The sequence below is a fragment of the Ictidomys tridecemlineatus genome, chromosome 8, assembly GCF_052094955.1.
Source record: "Ictidomys tridecemlineatus isolate mIctTri1 chromosome 8, mIctTri1.hap1, whole genome shotgun sequence".
Lineage (NCBI taxonomy): Eukaryota > Metazoa > Chordata > Mammalia > Rodentia > Sciuridae > Ictidomys > Ictidomys tridecemlineatus.
In genome coordinates, this window is record NC_135484.1 from 88,051,941 (window position 1) to 88,070,295 (window position 18,355).

An 18,355-nucleotide genomic window follows, 5' to 3' on the forward strand; every position below is an offset into this window, starting at 1 on the left:
AAACTAGAGGTAAATTGTTTCATCAGATTCACCCGCGCCCTTTCTGATTCTGCTAGAGAATATACAGATAAGATTGTTTTAAAATCCTGAATAAGTTCAATTCTATGCTATGAAGAACTGTAGTATGAGTAGCTTCTTCCATGAAACATGCAGCAAACTTAATTACTTAAAACATTTTTTCCCTGTATTATCTTCTGTATTGTAACTTCCTGTTTTTTTACTAGTTGTCTTTTTTTTTTCCCACAAGATAGGGAAAAAAAAACCATATTTATGTAAGAGTATGATGGCAGCAGATTTCTGACAAGTCCCATTTACATGGTACATTGTTCCAAAGGGTGTTTAAGTAGAAAATACAGAAACACTATACAAACCTATTATTACATTTGAGAAATCATTAGCCTCAAAGGAGTAATAACGGTATGCTATTAAAACTGTGAATACATTTTCAGTATCTGTATTGAAAAAAAAACTTTATAAATATGTAAATTTTTGTTCAACAAATCCAAAATAAAATGCACTAAAAAACTGATATGTAGACAAAAGTTTATTTACACCATACAACATTTTAAATATTTTATACACAGCTGCAGCAGAGAAAGCTACTCAGAGCTTTCTAGAGAAAACTGCAATAATAAAGATGTGAAATATATTATTCATATAAAAGTGAGATTATTACTTTATTGCATTTAAAGCAATGAAGAATGTAGCTCAACAAACATTCATTTAATGACAAAAACTTTGCTTTTATATTATAAAGTAAAAAGTGTAGTAATGGCCAAACAGACTGTTATAAACTTTAAAAACTGCATAAATATATACATTGTGCTTCATGGTGAAGTTTTTTGAAAACTAAACCATATGAAGCGGTTACAACATGAATCGTTGCTTGAGGTTTATCTATAAAGATTACCTTACAAATCCATTCCACAGGTACTTACAACACAGGATGGTCAGAACTGTACACCTGGTGTCTCTCCACTAGCCTGACTAGTGAGGAATTACCATAGGAAAACACCACTGACGTTTGGCACATGAAGGTCCTGACACAGGATAGTCACATTGTCCAGATAGAAATGTCAGGCTTCCCAAGTCTAAAGGGTCAGTGCATTAGGTTATTGTGTCTTTGCCTCAGTTCATTTTGATTTTGTTAAACTTCTGTTTGAAAGTCACCTTCTTGCACATCCAGAGGCAAATTCAGACACTTCTCCCACTCTGCTGGCCTCAGTTCCAAAGCATCCTTGGCTTCTGTGTCTAAGACATTGATTGTGGTGTAATGTTGGTATTCACTGGGGTTTTTGAAAGTTTCCCATGGATTCTTGTTTGGTGCTGGGTTTTCCTGTTGAGAAAGGAGAGCCATTTATTTGATGATTAACACTGCAACTTGCTGAAGTTTTCAGGAAGAGGACATGTTTGTAATCTTAATTTAGTTTATATTATTCAGAGATGATTTGAAATTATCCAACTGCAGGAGATAGTTTTGATATGTTTTCATCTTCTTTAAGTTATCCTACAACATGTCAGGAGTTAGAGGAAGTGAATAATACTACAGAAGGCAAAGTAGATGATATTTCAATTTGAGTATCATGTGAAAGAAATGTTAGTATGACTACATGTTTGAGAAGGAATCACAGGATTCTCCCCTTTTAAGATACCATTTCATGAAAAATGTATCCAGCAATATAAGGGGCCTTTCAAAATGCCTACAAACCATTATTCCTTATTATTTCTTATAGTATATGCCTTTTATTTTCTAAGACTCAAGATTTGCCCAATTATGACTCCACTCAGTTCTATCCTGTAGATGTTCAATACATAAACAAATAGACTCCTTTTAGGTTCTTTTGATCAATATTCTGCTAAGATTAACAATGACTTTGCTTTATTTTAAGTAAGTGTTGCTTAAAGATTTCTGCAAAGCAGGAGAATCTGAATAAGCTAAGAATAATCAGAGAACAAGAAAAAAATCATGATTAAAAGCTTTTTAGAAAAAAAAAACAACTAAAACATGAAAACAAGAGTGGGTGACCTGATGGATACTCAATTATGCAGAATATTGATTAAAGTTGAATGTATTTATTGTTGCAAGAGAACATGCCAAGCAAAAGCTGTCACTTTTACATGAGTCCAGGTTTTAATTCAACATAGAGATTTACTGAAATTAATCATTTTTCATGACAATTTAACTCTACTTCACTAAATAATTTTTCTACTTTTAATTTTTCCCAACAAAATCTATCAAGCTCTAAAAGAATTTCTCTCTTAAAAAACACTACCCTTTAACTTCTATTATCCCTTCATTTCTATTCTTCAAGATTATTAAAATGGTTTTAAAAGTCTACCATTCTAATTGTATTCTCATTTTTCACTACAAAACATTATGCCTAATGAAAATATCAGTTCTTGCATGAGTCCATCCTCCTCTCACAAAATCTGATCTTTAGCTTATTATAGTCACTTACCAAATGAAACATAAAATAGGTTATTGAATTGCTATCAGGGTTCTACTTGGCATATTATGCATCTCAAGCTATGCATAAGAGAGATGGTTTATAGAAATAGTTATCATAACTAGATTTAAATCACTAAATTCCTTAATAACTTAGATGTTTTCAAGACTTATTCTTATTTATGAGGACATAGAAGAAGAGATAGTTAATAGTAAAATCTAATAAAAAGTTAACTTTTAGGATCTATGCAAGGGATTAATTCTGCTTTAGTCTAGTATCCTAAAGACTCATGAATTTGTAGCTCTCTCTTCCTATCTTTCCATTCTTCTTTCTCTCCCTGTCTGCTTCCCTTCATCTAAAATTTACTTATCAGTTGCTCTGCATAGGATATCATATGTAGCACTAGAAAGGATAAAGTGATAAATCAAGTATGTAAAAGCATCATGGTTCACAGGGAATTTAAGATTTAGAGCCTGATATATACCAGTCCAAGTTCCAGTTCTTACACTTCAAAAGAATTAACTGAACAATTGATTCAACTTTTCTGAACCTTGGCTTGAATATCTACAAAAAGAGATATGCTTTGTATTGTGGACCAAAGGAGTTGGCAAAATATGTGGATCAACATCTACTTTGTAGATATGCAACAATTTGTTAAGCAGTGATAGAGCATAGAATAATGCCTGGAGAACTCAAATCTTCACTACTTCGTAATCATACTTACAATGAAAGGTATCTATAGTTAAATGAAAGTGTAGAATATATATTTTTTTTTCAGAAAAAGTGTTCTGGGCTTCCAAAGGCAGGTATAGAGAGGCTTCCTTTTATGGGAAGTGCATAATCCTTCCTGAGAAGAGTGACCTTTGGGCTGGCACCAAAGGGGTTCACCATGAAGACGTGTGTGGTTGGAGGTCTTGTGGTTGAACAGGTGTACTAGGAAATAAAAATTCAGAGCAGGTGGAGATATGAAAAGAGTGGCCTATTTATTTTAGTTGGAATGAGAAAGAATAGAAGAAGAAAAAAAAGGCATTAGGTAAACTGGAAACCAGTTCATAAGAGATTTTGACTGTCAGGCTATTCAATTTGGAATTTATTTTGTAAGCAATAGGAAATCATTGAAGGTTTGAGAGCAATATGTGACCTGAATCATCAATCATCCACTGAAAGATTCACAGAGATGAATTCTGCTGAATCAAGTTCACAGAGTGAACCTAGCTACCTTAGATAAGAGCTGTTTTAAGTTTAGTTTGACAGAAAGTCCAATTAGTTGAACCCAGAAAGCATTTGAGGTATATAAAGTGCAAGTTTGTTTGCTTGGAAAACATGGGCTCCATTCTGTTCTGAACCAATGTTGTTTCCTTTTTTATATTTTAAAGATCAAGCTCCAGGGATACATGGACTAAGGTGGCTAATTTTAAGCTCTGTCAGAATATCTACATTCTATTTCAAAGAGTGTTATTGTCAGTGTGTGACCTAATACTTTCTTGAGGGGTCTATCAGCATGTAAGAAATTAATATTTAAGGTTGATTTTCTTGAACATCTCCTTTGGCCTACCAAGGCACTCCCAACTTATCTATGGTTTTCATCATCTTTTCTAACTTTTGGATGCCCTTTAGGCCAGAAGACCCTATCCTTTAAAGGTGAAGAGCTACCATACCCAGCAGCCAGGGTAGGGACAGGACCCACAGGGAGTGGTAAGGAGCTGATCGTCAGAGGATGATGCCCACAAGCTACTCATCTTCCTACATGTTGGGTGTGATACAGGAAGTCTGTAGACTTTCATAAAAAGAAGGGTAACACTCCCAATGGGTCCCACTTAACGACAAACTGTGCAGTAGTCTGAAGGGATCATTGCATTTGGCACGGAGGATTGCCAAGGCCAGGAAAGGCCTCAATGGATGCTGGAATTCAATGATGGAAAATCCAAGCAGTTAGTTTAAGTTCCTGAATTCATGCAGCTGTTTGTTTGTTTTGAGCTCAGATACAGAATGTTAAAAGGGTAATAATTATAAATTCACTATAAACCAGCATGCAAGAAGCTTTCAGAAATGCTAATTCTCTTAGGATGCATCCAGAGAAATAGAGTATTAAATACATATGAGAATTCAAAGCCACCCCAAATATCATAGGGCTGCCCAGCATTCCCCATGATTCATTGGTATAGAAGCATGTGAGCTGTTCACTTGGGGTAAGTCCCTCCTTTCCTTCACCCATCCTTTTCAATTTTACTCCTTTTTCCTTCTTCCTTCCTTTTTTCCTTCATTCCTTCCTTTTCTCCTTATTTCCTTCCTTCCTTCTTTCAATCCACCAATAGTTGAGGACAAAGTTAAAGAAAGTATGAACATTTTGTAAGAAGAAAAGTTAGGAGGAGCTATTTGGAGAGAAGAGATTTTTGACAGTGAATGGTTTGTAAGATGCACTCAAGGTAAAAAGAGTTTCATTTCTTTGAACAGTACCTCTTCTTTTATAGTGTTCTTTAAATGTTTTCCTGCCTAGAAACAAGAAAATGACTAAATGGTATTTTGGTTTCCCTTTGATTCCCCAAATTCTATTGTTTTACATAATTAGCATCATTTGTAGTGGTAGGCAGGTGTTGTGAATCAGCAGCTTTCTCCTCCCCAAAAAAGGAAAAACACTTTGAGATTTTAAAAAATGTTTTTCTCCACTCAATGACGCAATTTTCCATTAGCAGTGTGGCACTACAAACTATGTGACTGAGGTAAAGATAATGAACTCACATGTTCATTATTAATCAAAACTGAATAAGGAACTCGTTTTTTGTTCTCAGATATTTGGGACAGTATTCAAGCAGCAAAGACAACTCCATCCTTCCTTGCTCCCAACCTCCCAAATGGTAAATATTTATAAATCTCTTTTAGAAAAAGGCATGCTGCTACAGAGATGTGGTGTAATTAGTAGACTATTTTGGTTGTCAGGAAACTGAGATACAGATATTTGTGCCATTAATGATTTAATAACCAGACCGTAGAACAAGGGGAAATTACAATCATATTATAGCAGTCAGCCAGCTGTATCTGTTGCATAAGCCTTTCAGATTTGTAAACATAACCCTCCCCTTTTTCCAACAAAACAAATGAAGTTTCTTCAATTTATTTCAATGTTAGCTTTCAATATTTGAAAATGAGTAGCTAATGTGTTGAGGTCTAATATCAATGGTGTGATTCTCATTTGCCTGCTAGCTAAAAATTGATGGCTTAATATTAGAAGGAGTAGATGAGAAAGAACCCCTCATTACACAGGAAGTATCTTCTATATGCCTAGCATTGTGTTGTTGATAACAAATAATGCAACAACGCATTTTCTGCTTTAGGGAAGAAAATAGATTGGTATATACATGGACTATTTAGAGACCAATTAAGAGTTAAAGTGTATGGTATTTTTATAACCTTCATTTAACAAGCACAGATTGAGATATCATAGCTATGCAATAAATCTACAGCAACCATTTACTGATAACATACCATAACCAGCATCATACCAGTACTGAGAGAAATAAAAACAAAACATAAACATACATGGCTTTTTTTCTATCCATCTCTTCCCAAGCTAACTTCATTAATCAGGATTCTAAAGTTATGACTCATAAAATATGAATGGAAGGATCACTAGACTGAGAGTGTAATCAAACACCACGTACTTTAGAACTATATGTATTACAGCTATACTATAGATAATATATTATCCATATTGTCTCAGACAGATACATGGAGAGGGAGAATGAGAGAGAAAGGTGACCAGAGGTCTCAAAGAGAAGGATTGCCCAAGTTTAGAGCTGCAAAGAGTGGACACAGAGCACCTCATCTGAAGTGAAGAAGAAGTGGTGTACAATGGCTGTCCAAGTCTCCTCTTAGAGCTGAGCCTCAGCTTCCTCACCTGTAAGGTGTAGCTTGCTCTTGAAAGCTTTATGAGGATTGAAAGACTACATATTACTACTGTTTTCCATCCTCATTTTAGGAAGAGGAAATTGAGGTTTAGAAACCTGAGTTCTGTAACTTGCTCAGAAAGTGGTTGCACTTTCAACTTGTTTTCTGATTTCTAGAGAACTGGTCCAGTGCGCTTAAAAATAATTATGAAATCTTCTATAAAGCCATGCACATAGTAATTGCACAGTGTTATTTTATTTAATGAACTCCTATGTTGAGATTGTAATAAGTGAGAAGAGAATTGTTACAATTAACAACCAATATCCTTGATATTGATGTGGGTCCAAAATTCCTATCACAGAACAAGTGAATCTCCTGAAGACAAAAACCTACCATCCTGGTTTGAGGTAACAACTCATATTTATGAGATTGTCACATTTTAGGCCCTTAAAATGGCAGACATTAAAATGAAAATGGAAAATTTGGTTGTTTGGCTAAATTTTTATAAAATGAATTACCTGAACTCTGAGGAAGACAATGCATTGTGGATATATAACTAATATTCTGGCATTCCTAATTTGAATCATAGTGACATTTTCAAAGTACATTTGGGGACCTTATCATTGTTCTAATGCACAACTCTTGTGTGCCCAGCAGGATTAGGCATGCCTGGAGCCTACCAGCAGCCTATGTCCACCAGCATGCACCAGGCTCCCACCAAGCAGAGTAGACTCACCAGACTGCTTGTATTTGGTATATCCCGAAATCTGTCCAAAGTTTGAAATTTCTGATTCAGCTCCTGAAACAGTTCCATGTGCCTCTTCCTTGTATGCATAACCTTCTGCAAAAGAAAACAGGATGGCTCTCATTCCCAATTTGATTTATATATTTTAAAAAAACTATCTAATATTTTTGACTGAATAATAGGGAAAGCAAGTTCAGCAGGAACCAGGAATCCCAATGAATGCCACAAATGCAAATGACTTGCACCAAATCCTTATATACAGCATTTCTTGAAAAGGAAGAAATGTTTTTTTCTTCCATTTACAAGATTACCCCAAATAGTTTTTTCTTGTGAGTGCATTAAAAATGTAACAGTCATTCCTGTGTGAGATTTTCATCACTCAAAAGTTAAATCTGTTTCACAAAAATTGCTACAATATTTAAAAGATGTTTAAAATTTGGACTTGTAAAGCACCTGAGTCTCTGATGTTTGTCATGGGAAATATTACTTTTTTATGTTTTATTTTTATAAACACTAAAATCCTAGCTGGCTGTACTAAAGGGGGAGCAAAATCCCAGGCCCTGCCGTTAAGGCTGACTCAAAGCACTGAAGTGTCTGAAATATATGTAGGATCTAAAACCTTGCACTTTCCATGTGAATAATGATTAAGCTTTGCAGAAAGAAAATCTGACCCATAGGTTTCATATATTTGTATATGAGATGGCACAGAATCTTAACAATTAAGGTTCAGAACATAAATTATATGGTTGATGAACTTCTAAAATCACTAATATATTGATACCCTCAACCTCTGGTTCTCTCAACTTCATTATAACTAGAAAATGGAGTCATAAATAAAAATTATCTTGGGGTAAGTATCATAGGCTGAATCTTTTTCTATTATGGAGCATTTAAAAGAGTACTAAAAAAGAAGACTTAGATAATAAATTCCCTCTAATCACAAGTGTTATTTAAAAAAAGAAAATAACTTTCTCAATTTTGATTTTTAAGTTATAAATCAAACTTGGTGAGTCTCCAAGATTATGCCTTCATGTTTGTATAAGATTTTACAGATTCTTAAAGCATATGTATCACAACTCACCATTTGCTCATGTGGTTTGCACAGGTATATTATATCCATGAATAAACTATGATTTGAACATTTGGTCCATTGTTTTAATTAGCAAATATTTTCAAAGTAGGAATTTGTTTTGAAAAAGAAATATATCTTTGGGGAAAGATCTGTAATGCTTAATTTTCTTCCAAAAAGACACTTTACTTCCTTGAGGGGAAAAAAAGGCATAGAGAAAGGCAAATTCAATCTTTAATATGTTACAAAAGCCTATTCTCTCCAATGCAAACTTTCTATATTTAATGAATATGTATCTAGGTCATTCACTGTTAGGCTAATTTCTTCTATTTTTACTAGCCTATTTTTATGGGAGAGAATTCTGCCATTTTGTGTCCTACAATAACCAGTTTCCATCTTTGCTCCTCTTAGGGCTCTAAGTTGGCTGTTGAATCAGTTGGTTGAGGATGAGAACATGGCAACATTACTCATGATGAGAACATGAAACATAGAAAGCAATTACAGAGTGATTAACGTCCCATCAGTTTTAAAGAGAACACATGAAACAGATTTGCAGGATTTACAGAGAAAAACACCAGGCAAACATAATTTGACTAGTGATGACTGATGGAGATTTATGAGAGAGAGGATTTACATAAGCAACTCAATGGAGGGATTTTGAGGACTGTGTAGCTGGCAAATGTAATTCAGTACATTCTGTCCTTGGGGAGACAAGTACTTCCATGTAGTACCAGGTCCTAAGACACTTATTAAAATGTGGATTTGTTTCACAAGGAATACTTTACAAATAAAAACAAAACAAAACAAAATAAAAAATGCTGTTAGAATACTGGCTCTGCCTCTTAAAAATCTCATTTTCATAGTAATGAGTATTACAACACAATTATTTTCTTCTACAGTGCAGTATGAGTGACATCATACCACTGATATTTCTCTAGGCATATTTCATTCTGTTGTTTCATATATATATATATATATATATATATATATATATATTTACAAATACCACATATTATGCTAGATTCTAGGTTAATGATAATGAAAAACATTTGATTGAGTTACTGTCCACTAGTAGCTAGTAGTAGCAGCTGAAATGGAAGGAATAGGCATTAATTGTATAATAATTCGAAAAATAAAAATTTATAACTATGTTAAAGAAATTATGGTGATACAATGAGAGTAAGTTATAGATGAATTTGTTAAGATGAATGCAAATAAAGCACATTTAAATTGAAAATCCTCAAATTAGTTATTCCCATGATCTTATTTGCCTATTTTCTCTTCCATTTTCTTGAATTCAGAGAATTTCTAATTCAATTTTCAATCCTATGCCTGAATTTACTCTCCTCACTGAGATCTTTACTTTTCAAAGACAAAACATTCATTTTCTTCTGAGCTCTGATACCAAAGGCACAGCACCTTTATTTTGAGATAGGCATCTGATGATTTTCTTCTGTGCAGTCTCCATTTATCTGTCAACATATGAGAGCATCCTGTCTTTGTTTTGGGAACTCTCCCTTCCCATGTTGCTGGAAATGTCAATCAAATTCCCTACTTTTCCCTGAGCAAGAGTTGAATTATTCCATATCTTTCCAATAGAGTTCTCTGTTAGACAAATATCTCTTCATGTTTCTTATAATCAAATGCCTCTATTATGTAAAGCATTTTTAAGAAGCAAAACAAAGGTCAAATATGTCCCACTATAAAAGAAGTACATTAAGTAATTGGAAATTTTGTGGTCATATTCTGAATGAATGAGTAGAATTTTATTCTGAATTGGATGGATTTTATTTTGAGGCATTGGATTAATAGTACATATTAAAAATATACAAGGAGAATATAAAGTTATGGTAGTTACTAATATTATATAACCAAAATACATTTTAAAATATTTCACTTAGTTTCATGAAAACTATTCTGATAATAAAGCTCAAGAACCCTGAAATGATTATGAAAGCCAATGAAAAATTGGTATGCTGAAATGTAGGGCTATTCCTACTTACAAAAATTAATTGCAAATATATTCTCATGTCAGATAATCATTCTAATTTGAAACTGCAATTTTGATACTGCCAGAAATCACCATAGCAATGATGGTCTGGCATGCTGGCAGAAGTATCATGTTAGTACAGCCATTGACAGCTCACATCTCTGACATGGGCTCAGTTTGATTTTCTATGCACAATTCCTACTTGTTCTCTGGCTCAAGTCTTCCTGACTTTACAATGTGGAAGATGGCATTGATAAAAACACCATCTTCACAGTGAACATTGGAGGGTTTCTAACTCAGCAACACTCTGGGATTAAAGTTCAGCTGTGGTTTTTAGTTTTCACAAATATTGAAATTTACTTCTTATTTATTCACTCCTGTGAATTTTTACTTGTAGTACTCAAGCCTTTGATGGTCTTTACCTAATTAGAAGTTTTCATGCTTGTAAATGTATTGGTATATTTCCATGACTATTTTTTCATTTTTACTGACTGTAGGATTTGTCAGTTTACTGATTTTCTTTTTTTTTGTGTGTGTGACTTAAACATCCTGTTCCCCAAAGAAATTGACTTCTATGAAAAACCAATTTAGACTTGTTTTCTAAAATCATGTAATAATGTTAAAACTCAAAAAAAATCTATTTAAATAAATAAAACCTATTCAGGTTTCTTTTGTTTTAATGCCCATGAAATACTTCTGTGATAAATCTTTTGTAAAAGATATGTGTGTAGTAATGTTCCTTTCCATTCAGATTAACATCATTCAACCTTTTGTTTGAAGCTATGTGTGAACCCCTATCCCAATGAGCCATCAACCTTATTGCAAAGAAATGTGCTCTCTGAGCAGCTTATTTTATAGGACTTTGTTCTTTCAATTTATTTTTGTAAATCAAAAGAGGTAGTGTTTAAAACCCTTTAATTGTTAGAGAAAAAGTGGGAAGTTATGAAGCACATTCATATTTAGGATATAGTATATGCCCTAAGTTCCTAAGAACTCTCCTAAACCCTTTAAGTACCTGAAACATGCTAAGTCTGATGGCTCTGGATGCAAGCAAATTTATGTTGAGATCTAAGTTCTATCACTTTTAAGTTGTGTGTCCTGCAGTATGGAATCCAAACTTATTTAGCAGCAGTTAAAGTAATCAGACTTACATTTCAGAGTTATTTTGAAGACTTAAACAAGGTTATAAAGCACTTACAACTGAACCATACAAATAAGAGCCACTTAAGAAATGGCAGCCATGATTATCTTTCTTAATTCTCACAATAACCCTGGGAGGTGGGAACCATTATCTCCACTTTAGTGATTGGGAGACTGAACCTCAAGGAGGCTATGGTTCCCAGACAAGGGGTGAGAGAGCTGAAATTCTTTCCTAAACCCAACTCAGTTCCCTTTGCATGCTGCTATCTTATATGTATCTCATAGATTTGGAAAGTATCTTCTCTTAGGCTATTCAGGTTTGTGATTATGCCCTGTTCAGAAGGAAAATGATCTAGGGTGGTTTAGGTGCCCTCTGTAGTGAGGCCATATTTCCTACAGATGTTGAATACACTACAATTATCTCAGAGTATTGCAATATCCTGTCTCTGAACACATCATGGGCAATGACTTATTCATCTTTGTATCCCTGATTCCTAGCACAGTATTTGGTATTCAGCAAATGCTTAATCAATATGCACTGAACAAATTAAATAAATGGGACAGCAAAAGTATACAGGGAAGAAATTGCCTGCAACATGTTAGGATATTATAAATTTTGTCTTCTCTGTTTCTATCAAAGAGGTCTCCCCATTGGAAGGAAGGTTCATTTTAATGACTCCAGATAGGAGCCCTTTATCTTCATTCTGAGTCCAGAATTTTCCATACAAGTGCTTCATAAAAGATCTGTAGGTAGTCTTAGAACAAAGTGGTTAGAGGTTTCACATTTAAATTCAGAAGTATAAGTCATAGAGTTGGATTTAAGTCTGACTTAAAAGAGTTATTACTGTATATGAAGTTTTAGAAAACCCAGAGAAATCATTAAGAGAATGGTAGAGAATCTGTTAGGTGTAAACTTTAGAGTTTGAGGCCAGAAATCATGCTTATAGGAATTAGAAGCCAGTTTGGCTGGATTACCTTTTCCAGCTTTAGAATTTTATACATCTACTGCCATTGTCCATATCCATTAGGATAAATCGGTGATTATTTTTCTTCTTTATTGTTTTACATATAAACTTTCCAAGTGAGCTTTTGAATACTGGTCTTAGATGAATGTCACAACTCACATGTAAGAAAGAAACACACTGAAGGAAGTAAGCCTAATTCTTAAAGCTGTATTATAAGAGGGGGATGATTCATGTAACTTTCCTTGGCCAGAGTACAAATGTGTCTGTAAGATGGAACCTGTACCCCATGAGCAATGCCCGACATTACAGGGTCTATATTTCAAATATATTCATATATGAATAAATCTGTACCTAGGCCCTAACTAGACAAAGCGGCTATAAAAATGAGTTGTATGTTTCATATTTTGTTATAGTTGATCAGGAGTCTACTTGGTTGTAAGTACATAATTTTGTAGCTGTTTAAATTTAGTGATATAGAAAAACTGAATAATTCTAGGCCTAAACTATTCAAAAATTTTGGTCTCCAAAAGTGTCTTCTGACAGTGCCTGATTGCTTAATGGAATGCACTTACTGCTGGGGGTCAGGCATAACAGGAAGGGACCTTTTGCCGTCAAGCAGTTTTTTGAAATCTTATATATACACCTTTAATGCTATAGTTTATCTGTATTTGTAGTGCTCCTAATTCTTTTTTCTCTCCCTTCCATTCAGTGGAATTCAATGGAATGTGTTTCATGGTCTTTTACCCTATATTCAATTAAGGACTAAGTTCTATAGATTCTACCCCTATAGTATCCCTTCATCACTTTATTTTCCTGCCACCTCCAGGAAATGGATCTTCATTGCTGCTTCCCTCATTGGTATTTCAATTTCTTCTTTTTCCTCTACCACAATCTGACCTCCCTATTACTAACATTCATATTACTAAAGCCCAGATTATAGGAAAGCATTCCTTACTGAAAAGCAAAATTAAAAACAAAAAGCAAATGACAACAACAAAACCCAAGCAAAACAAAACGTAATGAAAGGCTTAACAGCTTTGGGCAGCAGATTAGGTAAAAAAAAAAAAAAATCCTCCTTCCAAACCACAAGACATGAATTCTTTCCTTTCATAGACCCCATATCAGTGAATTTTGACTTGTTTCTTGTTTCTTGATTATGTCACATAATGGCCAACCTTGTTCTATGTCTTTTCCTCCTCTGGATTTCTATTTGCTACTTCTGTCTCATTGAGTTATATTTAATTTAACTTGTTGAAGTCCAACATGGCTATCTTTGGCATGCCACATTTATGATTAACCATTTTCTATAATTGGTATAGTATTCAACAGCTTTTTGCTAAAGTAAACTAGATTGCAAAATAATTGCTTTTCATCAATTCAGTTTTATTTTTTTGTTATTCTCTGCTTGGAGCAGAACATTTGGTCACAGAACATAGGAATATCACTACAACATTTTCTGAATACTTCCAAGAAAGAACCTATGTTTCTCCATTTTACATACTAGTTCCCCTTTTGTTCCGTTTCCTCCAGAAGTGCTGTGTTGTCCTGGAGACTGGAAAGACAAAATGGCTTTTTTTCTAGGTTTAACACTAACTAGTCATACAAGTTTAATTGTTATATGAGGTGTAACAAGATTATTATTATGTATACATTCTGTGGAGTATGTTAGGCTTAAAGCCTGAAGGGAAGATGCTTCCCAGAACCCAGGAGTCTGTCAGTGGCAAAATGTCTAAGTTGTTAACTATGGTAAAGCCTCCTGAGGGATGGGGTGTCAAGAATCTTGACATCTATTTGATTAATCAAGCCTAAATTTGGAGGGGGTCTTGGGTACTTTCTCAAGGCTATCAACAAAATTCAGATTGTATTAAAACTGAAATAGATTAATATGCATATATGAGTGTCGAGATAAACCCAAGTAATATGTATAACCATGAGGCTCTAAAAAAAAAGTCACCAGGATTTAAATATGGCAATAATTTTTCTGAACATAATCTATGAGAGATCTGCCACATCCCTGCAATTTCAATTCAGATTAATAGGTGTAGCACTAAGTAGCTGGCACAGAAAGAGAAGTACTTCGGAATTTTCCCCCAAAGTTTTCATGCAATAACTAGGAATTGAAGAGCTATAGAAAATGTCAGGGTTCTTGTGTTTCATGTTTTCTCTATTATTTGCAAATATTTTGTTAATACTGTGGTTTTATGTGTAGAATTTAGCCATAGAAAGAAGTATCAGCTTAAGGAAGCTGCTAACAGTTGCCATAGAGAATAGACAAAAAAAGAATAGTTTTTTTTTTTTTTGATGCTCCCAGGGACACAGTATGATTAGATTTCTTTTCAGTTTTTGTGATTATGTAACTTTGGTTGCTTGCTCTGAAGCTTAATTTTAGATCTAGATTTACTGTATTTTGTCATTGATGATTAGTGGGTTAATTTGCACCTCTTTTCCTTTGAATTAATAACAATTTATTGCTTTCATAAATATATATGTATATATAATATAAACACTCTACATGTATTTTATATATTTATGTATGATCATATATAAATGTATGTATATATACAAGTCCTCTATTTTTGGCTTCCTAAATTCCAAATAATTAATACAAAAAAGACCAAAAATATCTGTTCATTAAAAGGCACTAAAGACTCTAAAGGTAAGGATTGTTGAATAATTTTTATTTAAATTTATAGACTAGTATTTTATGCTAATAATTTAGAATACAATGAAATACATAGTCTGAATTATAACTGGAAAAAAATTTTCTTGGACTCTCTTTAGGGTAAAACCATTGTAACCCTCTAGTAAACAATAAAAGGTTAAGTGTTTATACATTATATGTCATACAATTTGTACTTTCTACATTGTAGAGCTACAACATTCATCTATCTAAACAAAATGATTAAATTAGGAGCTTTCATGTTCTAGAAAGCTTATGTAATTTTACAAATATCAGTTAAGAGAATTGAGTTCTACATATGCATCACAAGGGTACAAACATGCTGGAGAAATTTATATTATATCCAATTATGTCAGCAGGCTATGAATCATATCCAATTATCAAGATGCATAAGTGCATTTTATGTGATGCTTAAACATCATTAATTTTGTGCTTAGCATAAGCTGCTTAAATGGTATGATTTTAGTAACTTCTAGCATCAATATTGCAGCATCAATATAAATTCAATGTAAATTGGAAAATGAAAATCTTCATCTTGTTTATATCTGTGAAAAGACATTTACTAAACACAGGAGCACATTGAACTGATGCTTGCTGTTGGAAAAATGAATCTGAATGCACCACAGAGAACCTAAATAGTAGTAATCAGAACACAAAGCAAATAAGTCCCAGAGAAACCTAAGCTCACAGGATCCTCCAGTTAGTTGCCAAGCTAAAACCAAAGAAATTGTCTCAAATATAAAAATCAGGAAACCAACATTGCTAACCCCCCCAAAATGAATTGATCACGTTCAAATTCTATAATAAACTGACCACCTACCATTTACAAAATAGATAACTTGCTTATTTAGAAAAATGAAATTCAGTTTAATATACTTATAATAAAAAGAACATAAAAGTTTTTGTCTATAACTATCTCTATAGTATGGATTATAGTTAAAAACCTTGACTTATTTTATTAAATTTAGCAATACATCTACATACCTGTATAGATTAGTATGTTTAAATAATTACACATCAATTTTAATTAAACAATTAAGATTTTAAAATAATTTGTAGAAACTTACCTCAAAGTCAAGGTCTGAATATCGTGATTTTCTTCTCTGTTAGGGATTTAAAAAAAGAGAGAGAGAGAACACCAGTAAAGTTATGCTTAATCATTGAATAAAATTAAAGTTGTTATTTTTAATAAAGATAATCCTGTTTCTCTGCTGTACAAATTTTCTTCACATAAGAAAAATTTTCAGATTTTTATGATTTCAAAATATTCCATCTATATCATTCCATTTTTACCTCAAACTTCCTTTAAAGTGATGAGTGTAATAGAATATATTTCATCTTGACTTTTTATTCCTGATTTTCACTAAGGAGAGATCTTTCCCATGAAAATTCACATAATCATTCAATCTTTAAAGAGAACTTTATTTCTACTACAGAAAAACTACAGAGAGGATTCAAAGTTGTATCAGAAAAATCATCTAGGTACCTCAAGACCCCTCACCAACCAATATCCAGACTCCATTCACCAAATTCTATCTGGTTCTCTAAGCCCTGAGTTCTGTGTAAATTTCATTCACACATTTCTCAGAATCTAATAGTCTTTCACAAGCAGAAAGTCCTTCTAATTGCTAGTCCTTAGAAATTAAAGTATTTATTTTAATTCATTGAAACAAACAAATATTCTATATCCCAGCAAAATATTCCAGTGTTCCTTTATGGCCCCAAATCTGTTAAATAGTCTCTGAATCTAGTTATATATAGACATACATTAATGAAATAAATTAATCAAGAAGTAAGTCTGATAAAATCAGGAAATATGATTAAAATGAAATTAATACAATCTCATGTGACAATATGATTTTCACGATGTGAGTAAAAGGAAGGTATTTGAAGCATCTACTCTAGGAAGCCCTAGTGTTCTTAGTAAGATTGATATACAGGGAGATGTCTGTTCCATGTGAAAAGAAAAAAAAAAAAAAAAGCCTCCAAATTTTTAGAGAGTATAATGAATTTCTAACATTCATTCTTTTTTTTTTTTTAAGTTGGCTTTTTATTTCATGGAGGAGTGGGATAAACATGGGAAAATTTAATAAATATTTAAAACAAATAATAATCAAACTGTGGAAAAACATGTAAATCTTTTAGCAAAATTATGCTTTATTTTTCTCCCTGTTCCCATCTCAACACCTATAATCTTAATTTCACTAACAGGGAATTTTACTCAAGACAGGTGGGAGACCCTATTCTCTGTTCCAACAGTTGAGCATTAGGAGAGACAGGAAAACACTAGTGTCTTGTATTGAAAACTTTGACTGATTTTCTGCTGCTAGTTTAAAATTGTCATTATAAAACCAGAACCTTCCTGTGTAACCTACTCATTCAAAGCATATATCAACAGAAAGAAGGTGATGTACCAAGAGGTTTTGTTTTAAAAAAGACCTGAAATAATTTTATTTAGGTAAAACTGTTGAAGATTATAATCCAGCCTTCAGAATGATACCAAAGGAAAAAAAATGAACAAAAATTGCTTTATTAAATGGAAACCCAGCATGTTGATCTCACTTGCTCCTTGCCTCCAAGAGCACCCTACCCTTGACTGGTGACATCCTGGAAGAAGAAAATGTGTGGGTAGGCATTTAACCCCGCCTTCTTTGCCATTTCCCTGCCTCTATTGTTATCTAACTGTGCTGTAGAAAAATCAGGCTCCAACATCCTGCACCACACTTTGCTGTGATATGCTAGACTAAATGTCAGTGTTTCCATGCCTATCTTGGATGCTTTGCCTTCTTGGCACTGTGACTCAGCAGGACATTTTTGTAAGTGTGCATTAAGCAAAATTCTTTCTTAATACAGCAAAATTCAATCATGAAAACACTCAGTTTCAAGCAATTATTATAAACATTAGTCATAGCTTTTTATTCCATTTGAAAATTAAATAGTGAAATATATATTTTTTTAAAGAAGGGTTCATTAGCTAGAAGAATAAGAGGGCCTTCTGCTGCATGCATTGAGGATTTCTCACTTGCCAAGGTGATAACAGCCATATGTTGCCCTGTTAGTTTCCGAATGCAAAGGCCCTGTTGCCTAAGAACTGAAAATGCTGAGGCATACATGTTGCTAAAGCCTTCATGTTATAGGAGCAATAACAAAAGACAGCAATCTGGGAGAACACCAGAGAAAGATTCTGAGTGTAGATGTCACCTATGTCAATGTGAAATATGGAAACGAAAATGGATACTCCCCTACAAATAGCACTTGCGCACTCTCGCTCTCTCTCTCTCCTATTTAATTTTATTAAAATTAAATTCTATTATGAAGGTATAGCAGAACTGACAGTTTTGAAGGATTAGGCCAAGGGATGAACAAATGAAGCAAAAAGATTTTAATCAAAAGAGCTTAAAGGTGGCGGGATAGTAGTGGATGTGAAATAAAGC

At 33.4% G+C, this 18,355-nt stretch overlaps 1 protein-coding gene across 4 annotated transcripts in view; it reads right to left on the reverse strand.

The window, feature by feature from the left end:
- Window positions 1-531: 531 nt before the first annotated feature.
- Window positions 532-18,355, reverse strand: part of Adgrb3 (adhesion G protein-coupled receptor B3) — a 666,855-nt gene continuing 649,031 nt past the window's right edge. For all 4 annotated transcript variants that reach the window (XM_040282896.2, XM_040282898.2, XM_021732558.3 and 1 more), the window contains 3 exons: window positions 15,989-16,024; window positions 7,069-7,173; window positions 532-1,336 (listed from right to left, as the gene is read on the reverse strand). In XM_040282896.2, coding sequence (XP_040138830.1) covers window positions 1,148-1,336; window positions 7,069-7,173; window positions 15,989-16,024 — 330 coding nt within the window. In that variant the 3' untranslated portion in view covers window positions 532-1,147. The remainder of the gene's footprint in view (window positions 1,337-7,068; window positions 7,174-15,988; window positions 16,025-18,355) is intronic.